The sequence below is a fragment of the Poeciliopsis prolifica genome, unplaced genomic scaffold (genome assembly GCF_027474105.1).
Source record: "Poeciliopsis prolifica strain line A6 unplaced genomic scaffold, Auburn_PproV2 SCAFFOLD019, whole genome shotgun sequence".
Lineage (NCBI taxonomy): Eukaryota > Metazoa > Chordata > Actinopteri > Cyprinodontiformes > Poeciliidae > Poeciliopsis > Poeciliopsis prolifica.
The window spans coordinates 9,927,400-9,947,390 of record NW_026562394.1 but is presented as its reverse complement, the minus strand read 5'-3'; the positions used below and the strand labels follow the sequence as shown (position 1 = coordinate 9,947,390).

General features: G+C 40.1%; 1 protein-coding gene and 1 long non-coding RNA gene across 4 annotated transcripts; one reads left to right on the top strand and one right to left on the bottom strand.

The window, feature by feature from the left end:
• Positions 1 to 1,423: 1,423 nt before the first annotated feature.
• Positions 1,424 to 17,277, top strand: wnt11 (wingless-type MMTV integration site family, member 11). The gene is made up of 6 exons (XM_055043896.1): positions 1,424 to 1,663; positions 3,236 to 3,405; positions 6,803 to 7,047; positions 9,506 to 9,783; positions 9,865 to 10,157; positions 16,096 to 17,277. The coding sequence occupies exons 2-6, from the start codon at positions 3,323 to 3,325 to the stop codon at positions 16,268 to 16,270; spliced, it is 1,074 nt and encodes a 357-aa protein (XP_054899871.1). The 5' UTR covers positions 1,424 to 1,663; positions 3,236 to 3,322; the 3' UTR covers positions 16,271 to 17,277.
• On the bottom strand, positions 3,317 to 19,105 carry LOC129368784 (uncharacterized). 3 transcript variants are annotated; one of them, XR_008606892.1, is made up of 7 exons: positions 18,902 to 19,105; positions 18,675 to 18,821; positions 18,228 to 18,283; positions 16,756 to 16,830; positions 16,357 to 16,542; positions 12,855 to 12,941; positions 6,949 to 7,037 (listed from the first exon to the last, which is right to left on the bottom strand). It is a non-coding gene; the product is annotated as an uncharacterized LOC129368784 (long non-coding RNA). The 3 variants fall into 3 exon arrangements; XR_008606891.1 differs by lacking the exons at positions 6,949 to 7,037; positions 12,855 to 12,941; positions 16,357 to 16,542 and adding an exon at positions 3,317 to 3,438; XR_008606890.1 differs by lacking the exons at positions 12,855 to 12,941; positions 16,357 to 16,542 and having other exon boundaries at positions 6,929 to 7,037.
• Positions 19,106 to 19,991: the final 886 nt, after the last annotated feature.

Genomic DNA, 19,991 nt, shown 5'->3' with positions numbered 1-19,991 from the left:
TAGACTCGGCATAGTGTTGATTTAACTCTGCAAAAGATCCCCAGATGGTTCTCAAACTGTATGGAGTTACACAGCACCCACCCTTCTCCACCTGTTGCTGTGCACTGCCGGTCAGCTGACTAAAAGAGGACAACATTTTTCTCTTGTCTGCAAGAAAAAATAAACATTTAATTTGGGTCTTTGGAAATATTTCCAGTCATAAAAAATAGATATTTGTTTGACTATGAAATATCAAAATAGTAAAAATTATAAATCAATGCATTTTTATACAAACTTTTATGTAAAAAGTTATCTGTTATCAATTTAAAGGAATAATTGTCGCTTTTTCATAATTATCAAACCATGAGAATGTGATAAAAGTTTATGCCTAATTCGTAGAGAATGAGAAATGAACCATTACACAGCCTTACAGTAAAACTATATATATATTTTCTGACTGGCAGTTGAAAAGACAAAACATATTGTCAGATACTTTTAGTCCCCGTACCAGGCGTTAGTTTCCCCGGTCGTCTAAGGCGGTGGTTCACAAAGTTGAGACTGGGTATCAACAAATGTGGAATGACAATCCTCTGGAGAAAATACTAAAAATAACAGTTGGTAATACATATTCCAGCCGAAAATGTTAGATGAGACGGAAAACCGCCTCGGGGAGGATAAAACAATATATTGGCTTTGCTGTCTTTGTATCCCGTCTTAGATTATTTACTTTGCAGAAATAAATAAAACGTTTAACTGATTCTCAGAGTTATGAGCGGTGTCCTCTGACATTTTGCAAGTCATGAAAGGTCATGAACGGTTTGAGAACAACTGATCTGAGGTTTGAGTGGATTTAACTGAGCTTCGGTGCTCAGAACAATACCAGGACTTTTGGATCGGCTCGGCGGACTCTTTGGACGCCTCTGTGATGCAACATAAAGATTGCCCTCTTTATTCATTATAATGCTTTCACAAATACGTTATTAAAACTTAATAGTCTTCATCTACTTTCATTCCCCAAAGAGGACAATAAGATTAAACTGTTAAAACAGGTGTGGCATTTTAAGAGTTAAAAAATACGATTCTAATCTAATACACCATATATAAATAACATTTACATTTACAAGACAATATCTTAGTGGTGACATAATGCAAAGCTCGACAAGACACCACTAAATATCCTCGCAGGGATCTGTAATGGACTTTTACTGGCGTTTGTTGATAACACCAGAGAAACCATAAAGATGTCACTGGGCAGAAAAAGTGAGCGCACTATTTATCATCAGTGGCTGACTGGAAGTCTGTCCTCTCCAGCTCCCTGCGGGAATATGAAGGTGTTTCGCTCCGGGTCCAAACACCGGTGCAGCCCGCGTTCTTATGCTAATGCGGTTCTGACATCAGCAGTGAGATCAAAGCGGGGCAGGGGTATTTTAGAGCTCAGTCTGCCCCCACTCAGCTCACTTCCACTCCAGCCTCTGTCCGTCCCACACACACAGGCTGCTGGCCGGACACCGCTCACACACACCATGCGTACCTGTCCGGAGCCGACCCAGCGACCCGTCTTGGATTTTACTAAAGCTTCCGGCTGATAGGAACCGGGACAGGATAGATAACCCGACCCGCTGAGATTATTGGGCCGTTTTCCCTCCTGGCTGCCTGCGCGGATTTGTGGAGCGGCGCGGCGAAGGTGAGCTGCTGGGTCTCGGTAACACGCTGCCGAACAGAACCGGCGGGACCGAGAGCTGCAGTGGGGTCTGGGTGATCATTTTATGGAGAGAAACTCAGCTGGAGGCCAAATGAAGTCTGGCGGTGGAAACATTGGGTCTGCTTCGACGGAATGTTTTGTCCTAAAAATGATTTAAACTACATTCTGATTCGTTCATTCATTTCTAAACTGTTAAAATGACAAAAAAAAATAATTATTAAAAAATATGCATTTTCCGATAAAAGTAATGCAGCCTACTTTGCTAGTCCCCAATTATTTATCCTAGATATTTTAACGAAGCTTAAACAGAGAATGTAGACTGAACAGAACAAGTTTCCTCTCTCTCCGTGTGTGTGTGTGAAAGAGAGAGAGAGACTGTGTGTGTGTGTGTGAAAGAGAGAGAGAGACTGTGTGTGTGTGTGTGAAAGAGAGAGAGAGAGACTGTGTGTGTGTGTGTGTGTGTGTGTGTGTGTGTGCAGACCTACCTTTTAAACAGGAGCTATCTTACTCGGTCAGCCTTGGTCACATTTAAATGTAAGAACGTCATTTACACACTTGAAATAAACTTTCCTCGACGACTTCTCCTTGTACCATCGATTAGCTAACGATTGTATTGTATTTACCTCACAGTGGCAACCTAAAGAGCATCAATAGCCGCTGCCACACACACTAATCTAGACCAAGGCAACAATTAATATCCCCTAATTTAGTTATAACACCTTCGACCAATCAGCGCCGAGCTGCGGAGCTCGCGCTTTACGTGCGCGTCTTATCAGCGGCGTGCACGTTTCACGCGCTCTCTTCAAAGGCTCTCGGTTTATCAGTGGCTGTTTTTTATCAGATCAGGCCTCAGATGAGCTGCACCTTCCCTCTTTCCCCACACAAATCACCGCCTGGATCTGAGCTGCTGATCCTGATCTGGAGTTTTTCATGTTTTTCCTTGAGACAATAAATTAGATTAAAGGGGCAAAAAATGAACGGAATATATTGAACAATCCCACAATGCGGATTCCCTTAATTGGAATGAGTAGAACATTAAAGATCAGCTTTAGATAATTAAACCGTGAACTCAGCTGATTATTTTTTGAGCCTGTTCACAGCTGCAGGACAAAAATTTTATTCCTGTGTCTTTAAGCTTCACTGCTGTTGCATTTGTTTTCCCTGTGTTTATTGGCTGGAACGAGCTCCGGCAGAGGATTTTCCGTGCTGTATGATTGAATACTTGGCCTACAACAGCTGCTCGCTGCTATCTGCCTTGAGAAGTTTCTCCATATTTGCTTTATTTATGTATTTTTTTGTTCTTCTCTCCGTTTCCCATCTCGACTCCCTTGATATTTTAGAGGCGGATTCCACCGAGTAAAATGAAGCCAGGAAATACAAAGGCAAAATAATCCAAATGTAAAATAGTACAACTTTAAAATGTTCTTTCACGCTCTTAGTTAAATTAGTCCTGATGTGAATTTTTGAAGTGGATATTGAAGTTGCGTTTTACATCTCGTGCAGACTGTCTTGTGTGTGTTGCACCAGCGTTGACATTCTCCTGATTTGCTGCAGGACTTTGTGACCGGGGGCCGGGCCATGTGCGTTGACCTCTGAGTGTGAGCTCTCTGTGTTTGCGTCCCCTGTGAACTGGAAGCCATCATGAGGAGCAGCTCTCACATCCTGCCTCTCAGTGTGCTCACTGCTCTGCTGCTGTCTCAGGTCTGCTCGGGCATCAAATGGCTGTAAGTATCCTCCTTCGATCCCACCATCTTGTTCTGTAAGCAGAGAGTGTGTTTTTTTTGTTGTTGTTTTTTTTCTTCTTCCCCCAGCTTAATGTGTAAACTATTTTCACTGAAAATTTGGAACTTCGTTTGCTGGATGTTTTCGGGAAGTGGAAAAACTCACAGCAGCTTGGAAACAGGCACCAGCTCTCCGTGGCGTTCCACTGCGTATTCTGTGTGTTTGGGTCCGATGACGGGGGAGAGCGACTGAGCCGCTGCTTATTGAAGTTATAAAGGAAATCGTAATTGTTTCATTACTTTTAATGCGGCCTGAAGTGAAATCAGCACAATGTCGCGCGCTTTCACGTCGGAGACGGCGAATGTGACGAATTCTGGCGGCGGCCGAAGAGCAGAAGGGTAAAATGAGTTGGCGCCGCGGTGGTGTCACCGCTTTCTGTGTGTAGTCTAGTAAGGCCTCAAATTATGAAAAAAAAAAAAAAAAATGGTTCGCTGTAGCTGAGGCTGATTGCTTCTATTCACTGTAATGCAAAAGCAAACAGCCATTTTCACAAGAGGTTTAGAAAGTCCATAAAATCCCCAGGTTGCTATTTTGGATTTAGTTTATGTTTGAGGTGAACGTTTGCTATTTTCTTCTTTTGCTGCAGAGAGTTTACAGAGATGCACCGATATGATTTCTGATTTTGTTTGAGTTCAAACTCGCTCCTTTTCATTCATACTCCTGGATAACTTTAATGCGTATAAACTCATTTGTGTTAAAGTTGTGCTACAATATAGAATTTTAAAATAATAATAACAATAATTAAAAAAAGACATTAATAGCATGATTAAATCACTTTTATTTAAATAAAGGGCCAAAAATATTTTACACTGCTTCTGAGAGAAGACAACATATTAATTATTACACTTGGTGCTATTTTGATTTTGTAGACTTGATCAAAAATTAAAGTTATTTTTAACCGCTTATTGCACAGAATACAATCTCTTTTAGCTGTTTTTTTACCGCTCTTTTAGTCACACTTTTTGCTGTTAGCCGTGGTTTTAAGACAGCACGACCTTGATAACGATGAGAGCTGGTTTTGTTTGAAACTGACAAGAGTAAGCGACGTGAATCTGTCAGTCTTACAAGCGAGGGGAAAAGTGTGCAGCAACAGGTTGGGGAGGGAAGCACAGCAACTCTGAACGCTTTAAAGACTGAGACAAGTTTTGAAAATCTAACTTTTCAAGTCAAGTTTATTTGTACAGCACTTCAGCAACAAGGCAGTTCAAAGTGCTTTCACAAAAGCACTTTGAACATAATACATTTTGTTTTCTGGTTTCACCAATTATGAAACCAGAAAAAAACTTTATATTTTCACAAATGTCATCATAGCAAACGGCAAAAAAAATCATCAGAATGAAATTAGCAGTGAGAGAGGTGGACCTAGAATAATTTAAAAAAAACAATAAAAATAACAATTAAAACAATTTGTAACTTTTTTTTAGGGAACCGCGTGGTACAGCATTCACAGCACCACAAATATTTGTCTTGAAAAATATTTCTACTTGAAATAAGCTTCTTCTGGACGCCACACACTGAAAAAGGTGTGATTTATATCGCTAAACTACACATGGAGACGTCAAGTAATCACATTTTCGAATTTACCGATATTTGTTGATGCTCTTGTGGCAAAAACAGTGGACAAAATAGTACAAAAATAACATTTACATGAACTGGAATTTCTTGTGACAACAATAAATCAAAATTCTTATCATAACAAGAAATTTCTCACAATAATTGATGCAACCCCTAAAATAAAATAGTAAAGATATATATTGATCAATGTTCCAGTTATGTCAGATGAAGGGGAAAGTTTTGATTTAAATAAACTCGGTGTTTCGGCAGTTTTACTATTTTCTATTAGCTTGCTTAGTGAAGTTTAAAAACTGAACACAGCCTGTTTGGCTTTGACTTTGGGGATGCAGAGTAGAACCTTGTTGTTGTGTAAAATTAGTTCCAACAACAACAAAAACCTAGACATGCATCAAAACATGCCTTACTTGCAGTTTCAATCACCCACTGCCTGATTCCTGTGCCACTGTGTCTACTGTAAATCCACGCCTATTGTGCGTTTTCCGTGGCTGAAGGACACGCTCGCAACACCTCAGCAGGTGTGCCAGTGAGAAGCCTGAATGCCATGTGGTGAATCTAAGTGGGAAAGCTGCAGAGCCCTGATCGCGCTCAGCAGCGCAACACAAAACAGATGCAGCTGTAAACACCTCCGAGCGCTGGCTCACTTCGAGCCCAGCTCAGTCGTACCGTATCGCCGGGCACATAGTGGCGGCCCCTCTCTGCCGCTAATGCGGAACAGGCGCTGCGAACTCAGTCCCTAACCTGCTTTAATATCTGAGAACGTTACAAACCGAATCCGTCCAATTTCTCATTGTCTGTGCTCTGCTGATTCATGTCAGGCTGAAGCCGCAGAGGACCACACTTCCTGCGTTGGGAGCTTCTCTGGATGTTTTCTTTCATTTTTTCTTTCTCTTTTTTGGCACATTCTCAGTGCTTAAACAAAAGAAAATGCCTGCACCAAGAAGAAGTCACTTATATTTTATGAATATGCATCTGACTTTACTTTGCAGGGTGTGAAAGACCCGTGCTTTTCTGTCTGTGCGTGCCAAAGTAGGGGTTGAAGCACAGGGAAAGACAGAAATCAAACACTTGGCACCAGGCAAGGAATAAATCTCGCAATTTTGTCCTCACAAAAGTGATACTTTCGCAAATCAAGCAATCAATATATTTTCACTGTCAGCACCATAATCGAAATATGTGGAGTAAACCAGTCAACAATAAGCCATAAATCTGTTAATTGCATTGTAAAGTAAAACCAAAGCAATAATTTCCATTTGCGTGCTTGTTTGTATCCTTTGCTTAATCTTTAAAGAGATGCTCCACTTTAATGTTACTAAAAAGCCGCCATTTTGAAAAAAAAAAACATTTGAAACAGTACAAAGTTTTCACTTTTTTTTTTGGTTTTACAAAAGGTCTTGCCAGTTATCCCTAAGCCTAATGTTTCGAATGGCAATTTTGTATTGTTGACACTCCATAATCAATGTTATTTATTGTTTCGGTTGTTTCATTTATTTGCTTTGGATATTTAAAATACCTTCCAGTTTTAGAAATTTTTTTTTGAAATCAATCTTTTTTTTTCAATCTTTGAGAGGTATACTTGCATATGCCGTTATTATTATTATTATTATTATTATTATTTTAACAGTTGGAAAAATGGTCTCAAAATGGCAACAGTATCGTTTTTTATCGTCCGAGAAAATGTGCGAACATTTCAGGCTCAACACGGAGCGTATTACGCCAGCACGCTGACCAAAAGTGCGTTTGTCTTTTCTCTCTCGCTGTTTCCAGAGCGCTGTCACACACACCCGCCTCTAGACCCGTCAACCAGACGCAGCACTGCAAGCTGCTCCCCGGCATGGTGTCCTCCCAGGCGCAGCTGTGCCGCAGCAACCTGGAGCTCATGCAGACCATCATCCAAGCCGCCCGCGAAGTCAAGAAAACGTGTCAGAAGACGTTCGCCGACATGCGCTGGAACTGCTCCTCCATCGAAATCCCCGTCAACGCCACCAAGTATCGGCCGGACCTGGAGAGAGGTACGGTGGCGTAGAGAGAGAGAGAGAGACTGCTGTGTTTCAAACACAGATGGGCATTTATCACACTGTTTATCACTTATCGTGATAAATTTCTCATTGTGACAATAAGCTCAAATTATTGCCCATACTATGCTAGTTTTACTTTTCTTAATTGAGATGATTAATAAACATCAATACATTTGAAAATATGATTAAATTAAATTATTATGTGCATCTCGTGACAAATCATGCGTCTTTTTTTGACTGGTGTCCTAAAGAATGTATTTGTGTTTGTGGAGCTCTGATTGCTGTGTCATGCAGTCACAGCCATATCTAAGGTTCCCTTAAAACGAATGAATAAATATTACCATCAATTTTATCATTATCACCATAGTACCACAAAATATTGTGATACAATATTTTGATTTGGAACCCCCGGTTCCAAATCAAAGCAAATATTTAAAGCCACATGAGTTTGGATTAAGGGCACGCTTTCCATGATCGCCGTATGATTTTGCTGCCAGTAAAAAAATTCTCATCGCTTTAACACGAAGAACCCGTAGCAAAGAATTGAACCGAGGCTGTTGCTTGCTGTGGTAATTTGGTTTGGTATGTCTGAAACCCACAGTTTTCTCAGGCCGCATGCCTGCTTGGACTGCAGTTTGATCCAGCGGTTTCCCGTTGCCAAAGAACCTTGAAACAGTCAGTGGTAGTTTCATGGATGGCGCGTTGGGAATAGCAAGGAAGGGTTTTGGGACGTACAGTGCTCATTGAACGGGACGTGGCTGCCTTGGGGTAAATGAGCAGTCTGTACCGGACAGGAAATGGCTCATCGCTGACCGGGCCTGGCTTTGATCTGTGATTCCTTCCCGTACCGCCGATTGCTCCCATGCTTTGACATTATGTGTGTGCACATCACTACCAATCACATCAGCGCTCACTTTACATTAGAGCGTGAGAACCGGTGGTTATATATGCAGGTCTCTGCTTTTTTTGTTCTAACAAAACCAAAAGAAAGCACTTAAGAAAAGGAAGAATTGGGGTAGAATTAGAAGCAGACAATGTTTAAATATGGGAATCAAAAACGTGTTTTTTGTCCTTTTTCCTTGTTATTTTCATCTGAGCATCTTTAACTGAGTGAATCGTGATGAAAGCTGCAATTTAATGCTTTTGATTGTTTTCATACAGAGCCTTGCCGAGGTATGCCTTAAAACAGAGGTGTCAGACTCATTTTCACTTTGGACCAAATCAAGATTATGAATGACCTTAAACATTGTGGCAGAATGTGTCCATAAAACCCACTAACTATTACACTATTAATAAATAGCTGTTTCTCCGTTTGATGAGTTCTTCTTAGAATTAAATATTTGTGAAAATAGAAATTTTATGAAGATAAAAAAACATTGATTTCATTCACAAAATGATATTTAAGCACACAACAGTTTTTTTTTTTTTTAAGTCTAGCATACAACATAAAAAGTTATGGCAGGCCTGACTTGGCCCCTCTTCTGGGAGTTTGACGCATCAATTTTTTAAGAAAGAAATCTTAAAAGTGTGACCTGCATTTGACTTTACACGCTAGCTCAGTCAAGTCATTGTAGAACCACATTTTGTTGCATTTACAGCTGCAAGTCTTTTAGTGTATGTCTCTAACAACTTTGCAACTGAGTTTTGTACCTAAGTTAAACCTCAAGCTCAGTCAAGCTGGCAGGAGAGACTAAATAAACGTCAATGAGGTCATTGTAACACCCGAGTATACTTTGATTTAAATATATTTTGTAGCTCTTATTGCATGTTAGCAGTCGTTGTCTTGCTGGAAGGTGAACCTCTATCCTCTTGCAGCCATTTTTTAATCTAGCATAATTATTTGCTTCTCATTTGTGTTTTTCTTCTACATAAAGTTGCAACAAATACAAAAACTTTAATGCCCAAGTTTGTATTTTTGAGTAAATAGCTGCTGGATGTTTGTGATCTGACTTGGGCAATTAATCGATAATTGGTAAAAATATTTGTTTGATTTTTCATTTAACCACTTAGGCATTTTCTTATATTCAGTATTAGATCAGATTAAAAGATACAATAACCAAATAATTCAAGAGAAGAAAATAAACATTTTATTGCCTAAAAAGCTACAGCATTCTTTAGTGAATTTAGACCAGGTGAAATTAAAACTATTCCACTTGAGGAGTTTGGATAGAACATGTGTACAGATCTATTGTAAATGCAAAATGTATTTGTATGTATTTTTCTATAGTCTTTGCTTAATTACCACTCTGAATTTGTTGGTATCATCTCAATGCAGTTGGCGATTAATTGATCAGTAGATTAGTTAACGATTATTTCAATTTGTCACAATTAATTGTTTCAGCCCTAAACCATTGTGTTAAAATAAGAGTAAAAAATAAATAGAAAATTAGGCCCATTTGAAACTAGAGAGGCCACACAAATGTTGCTCCTAATATTCTGATTCGTCTTTCAGGAACGAGGGAGGCCGCTTTTGTGTACGCGCTGTCGGCGGCGACCATCAGCCACACCATCGCCCAAGCCTGCACCTCCGGGGATCTACGGATGTGTTCGTGTGGCCCTATACCCGCAGAAATCCCGGAGCCCGGCTACCGCTGGGGCGGCTGTGCCGACAACCTCAACTACGGCATCTTCATGGGCTCCAAGTTTTCAGACGCCCCCATGAAGATAAAGCGCTCTGGTTCCAGTGCCAACAAACTGATGCAGCTTCACAACAGCGAAGTCGGGAGACAGGTACGCGGGTGTTAGAGGAGGAGTTCTGCTAAGTTATTCTTTCTAGATGTGGTGAGTTAATCCAGATTCGTTGATGTTCAGGCACTGAAAGAGGCGCTGGTGATGAAGTGTAAATGCCATGGTGTTTCTGGATCCTGCTCCATAAGGACCTGCTGGAAAGGCCTCCAGGACCTCAGGGAGATCGCCATGGACCTGAAGTCCAAGTACCTGTCTGCGACCAAGGTGGTTTACCGGACCATGGGCACGCGCAAGCATCTTGTCCCCAAAGACATCGATGTCAGGCCGCTGCGGGAGAATGAAATGATCTATTTGCACAGCTCCCCGGACTTCTGCACCAAGAACGAAAAACTGGGTTCTGTTGGGACGCAGGACAGGTAAGAGCAGCATTTGGATTTATGTCTCTTTGATTGCTACAATGACCTGTGCAGTTCCACGTTCTGTTGTGCAGTAGAAATGGGTCAGTATCATAGCAGAATCACCTGAGGCAAATTATCCCGTCATCTGATTCACCCAAAAGTATAGAATAAAGTGTTAAAAGTATTGTACGTTGATCCAAAGGTTTTTATTTTAAACTGAAAATTAGGCCTGAATCAATTAATCGGCTTAATCACGATGATTAAAGTAATCAACTAATCTAGTATTTGATTTGTTGTTACCGTAATTTGTTAAAAAAATATTGACACCTGCTTAAAAACGACATGTCCAGAGCAGTAATTAAGCAAAAAATGTTTATATATATATATATATATATATATATATATACTGTATATACACATTCTGCACTACTGATACAAGTAAAAGAAAGCTTTAGTTTCACAAAGTTTTGCAAAAAAAAAAAAATATTCATATTAAGCAACTTTTGCTTTCCAAATACTAATCAGTTAATCCGGAAAAAAAAAAAAGAAAACAGATTAGCCTACACTATATTGATGCTAAGTTGTGCAGAAAAGACAGAACTTTTCACATGTTGACATTACAAGTATCTTTTAGCTGCAGATGCATTGTTTGCTTCAAACGATCAAGGAAACAATAAATGAACGGTAGGTTATTGAATTTTAACGAAAATTTACATTTTAGTGCATACATTTGAATTAGTTTTTGATGTGCATCTTTTAATCTATTTTTGTAACAATATGCAGTTATATGCTTAGCTTGTATCAATCAAGAGATTTTTCCAAACATCTGATTCTTTTCTCATCCTTCTAACCAAGAGATCAGGGCTGATTTTAACCTGCAGTAATCAGAAACAGGTGGAAGATGGTGTTGGCACCTATACTCGCTGCTCCATTAATAATCGATTAGGAACTCACTTTAACCTCTATCATCTCGATATGAAAACCTTAGCCATTAATGACTGAAATTGTAGAGGCGTGTTTTTCAGATCAGGATAAAAACTCATCACCAGGGGAAGAGATTTTCTAACCTTTTTCTAATTTGTGGACCTTTGTAGTTTTGTGGAGGGAGAGAGCTAAGCATTTCTAAATGGCTACATTTTTCCAAAATAATGATTTTGTCATATCACTTTGAAGTAGTCAGAAAAGTTCATATTTTATGTTAACTTGAATCATTTAATGGATTTTAAACCATCAGCGCTTGATTAAAACCATCTGTGGAGAAGCAAAGAAAGAAATAGAAAGAGAAAAGAAGAAAGAAAGAAAGAAAGGAGAGAAAGAAAGAGCCTCCTCTGACTGAACTGATTATAATTCGGTTTCACAGTGTAAATGCTGTAAAATAATCACATTTATGGCTAAAACCTCGGGATTTAATCACGCCCACAGCCGTTTCATCTCTTCCTTCGCAACAAAAACAAAAGAACACGGAGGTCTAACATGTAGTTTCTATAACAATATTATTACTTACAGCTTTATTACATAAAAATCATGATTTTGCTGTCTGACTTTATGGCTCCTTCGTCTTGGACTCCCCGGTGGAAACGTTAACTAAATCAAGCGTTTGATTTTAGCACGCCCATATGACCTTGACGAGGTCCGTAGATAAACGCTACAGTGTAGCGCAGCTTTTAGCTGGAGGCGTCACAGTTCAAAGCAATATCGTTCAATGTTTGAGGTAAAAGAAATAAATCCATCATAACCTCCGGTGGGTTCTGGATTAGATTTGTAAGCGTGACTCATATCAGTACCAGACAAAGGAGGAAATGACCGGTCCCGAACGTCTGCTCATCCAGGAAGTGAGCTCCAGCGAAGTGCCTTTTGCCGCCATTTATTTTCCAGGCCGGCCGATAAAAAGCGGCGGCCCCTGAGAGCGTGCTGTCTGCGTCCTATCCACCCCCCCGTCTGAGCATGTGCCGCTGAAAAGGCCACTGTGAATGGAGCGCTTGTGTTGTTATCTAAAACAATTACTAATGGAGCTATTCTTAGCACCCAGGGCCTCTCGAGCCGATATTGCTCTGAGTAGGCGGCAGAAACGGGGATCTAGCCAGCGGTGGTCAGAGATAAAGATGGAGCCACGCTGTTCTCGTTTTTGGAGAAGACATCCGACAGGAGACGACCCGTAGAATCCCAGATTTAATTTAAGTCGCTAAATTCGAACATCTCCGTTGCAGTGGACTACAAACAAAGGAAAAAGTCCAGATTTGTTCCTGTGTCAATGTTTTGTTTCCTTTTATTATGGAGCACAATGAATCTTTCATTCTTCAGGAGGGGGAGGGCCATACTTTGGTATGGATGCCATCACTGCAATATTAGGCAAGCAGCTGACAGATTTGTTTTGTTGTAAATGTCATAGGACACATGACTGTTAAATCATGAGTCCTGCAGTCTTGTGCCACTTATCACAGATAAGCAGAGGACCGGCTTAATGTCGAGGACACTTTCAGAGTGCATTGCATGGTGATAACAAACCAGAAACACAGTTTATAACATCATGCTTTATACTCCTAAGTGTTTACACTATGACTGTCACATCGTTGCTGGCTAATACTCAACGTGTTGGGCACGTGTGACCACTCTCATTTTATTGAGCTGAAATTTGTTTTCTAAGAAATTAAAGAAAGCGAGAACTGAAAATAGTTTTTATCTTGAAACTGAACTTGAAGAATGCGCTTCACTTACAACCATTATTGTTTTCCAGAGCTATATTTTCTGCATTTAGTCTTTCGTACAGGTTCTGTTGCCAACCCGTTCGAGGCCAGGTGAATTCTGTGGTGAGAAAGCACAGAGAGACACAAATAGACCCCCAGAAATTTACCTTTTGGCTTGATTGTAAAACAGCAAGATTGTCCTAAATATCATTCAAGGTAGCATTAAAAAGATCTTAAATTTGACTTGCTGAAACTTGCGGATACCGTATGTAATAGGTCGCAGCTAAATGTTAGTTGTTCTGTGTTATTTCAGAGAAGTCTGCAGAGCTTTAGATGATTTGGGTTCTTTTAGGACCTAAAAACTTGGGAGTTTCTTTGGAAGCCATCCAGTCTTAGGAAAGTACACCTGTTTCATGTTTTTAGTGATATTTTAGTGACTAGATCACTTAGAAGTTAAAAATTTGATTTTTTTCTCATTTTTGTTCTGCGTTGTTTTATTTGGACCTATGATTTGATAGATGTCTGAAACACAGAGGGGGTATTATGCATTTTCCAGGCACATGATGCCATTTTATAGCACAATCCTTCAGTTGTTATAAAACTTCTGTGTACAAAAAAAAAAAAACGTTTAAAATATTACGGCCATATCTGACACTTTGAAATTGGCCTCTGTCTCTTTAAGACGTTCCCACCATTTCCTACAATCCTAGTTTAGCATGTCCAGCACAACAATACTTCTCTATGATGCCGTTTACAGTCGTTATTAGGAATGTTGTAGTTGGTATGATAAGCTCAGGTGTTTGCTAGTTTGTGGGTAAATAGGTGGAGCAGGCATTTAAGCACTCCTGATTGGTTGTCATAGGAGATTCAAGGATTTCTAATACACGCATAAATGTAACAAAGCCAAACTCCAGTTAAGTTTTTGATGAGGGAATGACATTATAAGATGACATAAAGCTCCAAAAAGTCAACTTTGCACATGTATGTCCCATTAAAAAGGACATACATGAAAAAATAATAGTATTGGGTGCCATCTATTGATATCAAAGCTAAAATTGTCCAGAATTAAACAGTTTGTGTTCTCCCACATAAAAAAAAAAATCACCAGAGGAAATTTCTGCCTCTATATAGCCATCAAATTTCTGATTTCATGCGTGCCAGCGGTAATATGTGTATTTCTTTTCTAAAACACAATAGTTAACTTCATTCGTCCCTTTCTGTCAGCTAAACAACTACCGCTGGCTTAGTAAAAACCCAAGTGGGATTCTGCCAGCATTCCCAATAGATGAAATGGGATCACTTGCTGCATTGGCTTGTCATGTCCTGGGAAGGCCTTATATTTTGACCTTGAGCAGAATCCTGATGTTTGCATCCGACCCTGCAGACGTTTTGTCCTCTTACTCCTGACTGTACTAATGTGACCAGTGTGGAGGCCCGCTAGCTCCCTCTGATGCAGCAAGCATGACGCCCTCAATCCCACCTCCTCGTTCTCCCTCCCTCCTGCAGCGGTCATTAGTTTAGAGGCTCATTCACCCCGCTGGTCATTAACACTCCGCCACCATAAAACCAAACAGTTACGTTCAGAGGGGCGAGCCAAAGAAAGGGAGGTTCGCCTGGGGTGTCCCGTTTGATTTATGACAGGACTATTCTTTGCTCATTCTGGATGCCCCCGGGCCTCTGGAATGAGAGGCGCCAAAGCAGCCATTGCTCAAAGACAACAAAATGGAAGACAAAAATGTTTGGAATAAAGAGAGCATGAAAGGTTAAAGCCCGGCAACTAACAATCTCTCAGAAGATTATTGAAGGACGGGGCGCAGAAGGTTTTTTTTTTTAGAATTATAGTGTAAATTAACTGAGTTGAAAGGGATTTTAAAAAAAATATTCATTCGCCTCATTTTAACAAAAGATATTTAGACAGAAACATTTTTAGGTACAATCTTCCTTTACAACAAGATCTTTCCAAATCCTTTAAAACCCCTTAAGAAGTATTCAAATAGCAGATTCTGTTATAATTCAGACATTCTGTAATTGATTCCAGACATAGGAGCAGTACGTAGCAAAGACCTCTTCCTCAGTTCAGATTGGACCCTCGGGACCATGAGAAGGTATAGGTAATATCCCACCGTCTGTTGGTGGGATATACCTAGATAGCTAGGTAGATTTCAAAAATGGATTTATAAATCTCTGATTTAGTCTTCGGGTGGAGACCAGCTCAGAGAAAAAAACAAAAATCTAAGATTAGCTAGGCTGAGTGCTTCAGAAAGTGAGACAGAATGCATGTTTCCAACATATACAACCTCTCATAAGCTATACTTGCCTGGCTTCAAATAGGAACTGGGCTGATTTCTAGGGTTGCACTGATTGCAGTTTTCTGAACCCCGATTTGTAAGCCGATATCAAATTTGGCTAACACAGATTTTTTTGTTTGAAAAGTTACTAAATACACTGCTCAAAAAAATAAAGGGAACACTCAAATAGCACATCCTAGATCTGAATGAATGAAATAAATATGAAAATAATTTCCACCTGTTGTCTATTCCATTTGCACAACAGCAGGTGACATTGATTGTCAGTCAGTGTTGCTTTCTAAGTGGACAGTTTGATTTCACAGAAGTTTGATGTACTTGTGTTGTTTGAGTGTTCCCTTTATTTTTTTGAGCAGTATATATTGTTGCTAGCCACGCATGCGCAGACGTGACCTGGTCTGTCGGTTGGCCTTCTCTTACAGCAGAGCAGAAGGCGACAAGGTTGGTGGATAAGATCGGCTTCTCTCGTAAAGCTCAGCCGATCTCCCGAAATTAGGAAAATTTTGGCAAATTTATCTTTGCGGAATATCGTTCAACATGTTAAGCATTCTTAAAACAAACCTGTTTATGCGATCAGATCCACTCAATACATTAAAATATTATTAAAAAGTTCATTTATGTCTGAGACTGTATGAACCTTTATTTATGTTAATTATGATGATTTTACGCTTGCAGTCAATAAAAACGTTTAAAATTAGAATAGTGCATAGATCACAACAAAAAAAACTTTTAAAAACAGACGTGGACTTAATGAAATGTATATTTGATAATACGTGCTTAAAGGTTATTACTTTTGAAGTTGCACTGTCATTGTTTGCTAAAACCAAACATATGAACAGTACTCTTTGCTTTTGTTCGTTGTAATTTATTTTTACATTTGCTATTTTAGATATGAAAATGTTTCGTTTTAAAACATTTTCACTGAGCAGAAGTCTTCCTTGTTTTTTTGTTTGTTTTTTTTTGCAGGCAGTGCAACAAAACATCCGTCGGCAGCGACAGCTGTGACCTGATGTGCTGCGGCCGCGGCTACAACCCCTACACAGAGTTGCTAGTCGAACGCTGCCACTGCAAGTACCACTGGTGTTGCTACGTAACCTGCAAAAAATGTGAGCGCAACGTGGAGAGATACGTCTGCAAGTGATCCACCGTCGGCCCCCTTGGCTCCGTATCGAGCCCCCTCCCCAGGCTACAGATTAACCAAAGCACTACAGTACCCAGAAGGCTTACTTCGGTCTTCAGCTTTAGCATGCGTAGCTCGACAAGAGTTGGTATATTCTTGTGCAGTATCCATATCACGTTTCATCTCCAAAACTTCCAACTGGGCTTCGAGGTTTCTTGATGGGAAAAGTGTGGAAAGAGGACCGTCCTAACGGGTGTTATCCGCTATCATGTTAGTAATCATAACCCCTCACCCTGTGGCAGAGATATGGAAAGCCAGTTTAAACATATCTCTAGTAAAAAGAAATAATATTGGATTTTATACTGGAGGATATGTTTGGCCTCCTTCCCCGGATATCAAAGGGCTTTCATGGATTCAGATTTTTTCTTTTAGGTACTATCAAAACTTTTTTTTTTTCCTCTGGAGCAATACACCACAGAGGAACACAAAGGGAAAACCTCACGTACTTTTCAATCGCGGAACATTTTTGTGGTTGATGCCTGGGACTCGTCACGTGCCTGGACCATGACACGCCTGATTCCCTGTGGAACGAGAGAAGAAATCAAAGAACTTTGTGAAACGGTGCATTATCTCAATTTTGTCTGACATGCAGGCAGATCAAAATATATTCTATTTTTCAGAGCATATGAGCGTAACTCATGGATTTTGTAAACCACTTTTGCGTGGGTGTATATACTGTTATTTTGTATACTGAAATAAAGAAATAAGTATTTATAAAATATCCCATAACCTCACAGACTTTTTGCATTTTAAATTAAACACCATTAAGAGTCATGTCGTTCCATGTCATTTAAGCAGCATATTTTGTATTAAAACAGATCATCTCAGCATTCCTCGAAGACGTATTCATACCACTTGAACTTCAATATTTACTGGACTGTAATGTGATAGACCAACACAAAGCAGTGCATAATTGCGAAGCGGATGGAGAATGATAAATGGGTTCAAATAAAAATCTGAAAAATGTGGTTTGGATTACTCTCTGAGTCAACACCTTGTTTGTGAACAATTGCAGCGGCAGTATTTTTCTGTGTGTTTTGCACATCTAGAAATTGACATTTAGGCCTTTTCTACTTTTCAAATCAGTGCAGACTCTGCAGAGGGTTTCTGTATGTATGTTTAAGATTGCTGTCCTTCCTTCCACTTCAACTCTGACCAGCTTCCCTCTCCATGCGGCACAAAAGCATCCCCACAATCAATGGTGGGCACAACTCTGCTAAAGCGCCAATAGCCAACATAATTGTTCTCTTAGCACCTTTGCTAATTTTAAAACTTAGCGTCCTTTAAACTACAATTTCAGGACTAAATCTAAAGCGCTAATTTCCTTGGCTGTTTGGCGAAGTTCCCGTTTAAAATAAAGTTTAACATCAGAGTTTAAGTTTTGGTCACGTAGACGTTCATATTCATGCTCTATTCTTTTAAAGAATATGTTATAAGCAGCAGTTTTGTTTCCTCTCCTTCATTTCTTTCCCTTTTTCCCGTATGACTTTATGTCAAATATCTACTGGAACAAAATAGAACATTGACAGTCGGTTGACAAGACATAAAGATAAACACAACATTTAAGTGCATTGTAAAGCATATAAGTTACAATGTTAAAATTAAACTGGTGCTCGAGTAAGATCAATGGAATTGAAGTTAGCGCTTCTGCTAAGTAGTTTAGCGTTAGCAGTGCTAATGTTTAGGATTGTTTCAGAGTTAGCACAGCTAACCTTTTATTTAGAGGGACCGCCACAATTTATTCACAATTATTCACCACTTTATGTTGGTCTATCACATAAAAGCCCAATGAAATACACAGAAGTTTCCGGATGTGCAGAGATAAGGCCTGAAAAATATTTGTAAGGCTTTTTAACTGAACTGACTTCAACCGAACGTTTTACCTGCTTATAAAGCATTATTAAAGCAACCATCTCACCTCTGCTCCAGCTTTAACTCCTCAGCCTCCTATCTGTGCGAGACCCCCACTTCCAGCTGCAACATGAAAGAAAGTTGATTGTTTTTGCTAAAATATGGGCTTACTTCTGCCTGCCTGAACAAGCCCAGAAACAGTCCTCTCAGGGGGGCTGCTCGTGATTCGTGGTGGTAGATTTCTAAACTTATGAAAGCAGGAAAAATTCAGAGTATTTCCCTTCCTTCACTAAAAAGAATCAATCTTATGCGAACCTCTTCACCAGCACAATTTTTTTCTTTGGCCGCATATTCAATGACTCAGAAGTTGCTTCACAGCTGTATTTTTTTTTGTTGTTGCGTTTTTTGGCTTCAAACGCAGGTTAAGCGGATCCCATTAGGCGGATCTATTTCAGGTAATGAGAAGAAATGTGACTCCACATCCAAAGCCAAGACCCTGAATACACAAACTTACTTAATGTTCCAACAGGAAACCAATGACGACGCACGCTAACAATGCGACTGGGTGTTGGAATCGAGCAGCGGATGCTTAGGAGGCCTCACGCCGTCAGAGATCGGGTCTGAGGACGTTGTACAGCCCGCACGGGTTTAACCTACGCAGCTGAACATAGACAACAACACCAGTAGGTGTTAACCGCCTCAACTACAACCACAATTAACAACAACCGTTAACTAGCTTACCGTGCTATATCGGTATTAGCTTAGCTCACATTACCAGCAGCTTTACTCGACTCTTTCGCTTAGTTTGGGGGAGAAAACTGCGCCAAGTTCTTTGCGTTTTGTTGGATTTGCTGCCATGATTCTGACACGAACCTGAGCGGTTCTGCCTAGCAACAGCAGGTCTCCATCGCTGCGGGACAGGTGCACGTAAACCCAGCGCGAGCGTCTTAGCGCTCGTGTTGCGTTTTAAGGCGGCTCGGAAAAACCGGTCACGATGTGTTAGTAACGGATTAAACAGTTTTAGCTGCTGAAAAAAGTTACAGAAGGCACAGATATGGGAAGTGCAGAAGCTTCTACTGTATGATATTGATTTAGGAATAACAGAGAGTTGGTCAAAACAACAAACACCTTCCAGTCCAGCGGGGCACACGGCTGACTTTACATGCCGCATTTAAAATTTTTAAAAAAGTCAAATTATTAATAATTCTTAATAGTTTATAGCAATATTCAATAAATTTCTTCATACTGCCAATACTGCTCGTAAAAAAGGCCCTCACATTTGATTGGTTAAAGCTGCAGAAGGTATCTTTTGTAAAACAAAGAAAAAAAACAAAAAACGACACATAAACTGTTTTCCTGTAAAGCAAAGTTGTTTCTTTGCCATTTGCACGTTCAGCAGCGAGATTTCTTCAGACGGCAGAAGAAGCAGATGACGGCGATGCAAATATGTAATGAGGTCTTGTGTGTCCCACTGGGGGTGTGGGGGGACCAGAGAAAAGCTGGAGGCCTGGAGGGTCTATGTTTCTCGGCTGACCTGGAAACGCCTGGTGGAGGAGCCGACCCAAGGGGTTGGTGGGGAATGAAATCTTGGAAAGCCTTCTCTGCTTAGGCTGCTGGCCCGGCGATCCGTCCCAGGATTAATTTGTTCTATGCATATGCACCAGCTGACGCTCTCATCCTAAGACATAACTTATTTTTTTTATTGAAACACCCATTTATGTGAATGTAAATTGTTTAATGTTGGGAAAGTCTTCTGCCCTGTTTTTTTTTTTTTTACCTTAAAGCCGAGCATGAGGTTTGACTAATTTCCTCACACCTCCTCTAGATTAGA

Excerpts from the sequence above, each read along its gene's own strand:
- wnt11 (XM_055043896.1), top strand. The coding sequence starts at position 3,323 with ATGAGGAGCAGCTCTCACATCCTGCCTCTCAGTGTGCTCACTGCTCTG. Across the intron at positions 7,048-9,505 it reads TCGGCCGGACCTGGAGAGAG|GAACGAGGGAGGCCGCTTTT; the intron begins GTACGGTGGCGT and ends TTCGTCTTTCAG. Across the intron at positions 10,158-16,095 it reads TCTGTTGGGACGCAGGACAG|GCAGTGCAACAAAACATCCG; the intron begins GTAAGAGCAGCA and ends TTTTTTTTGCAG.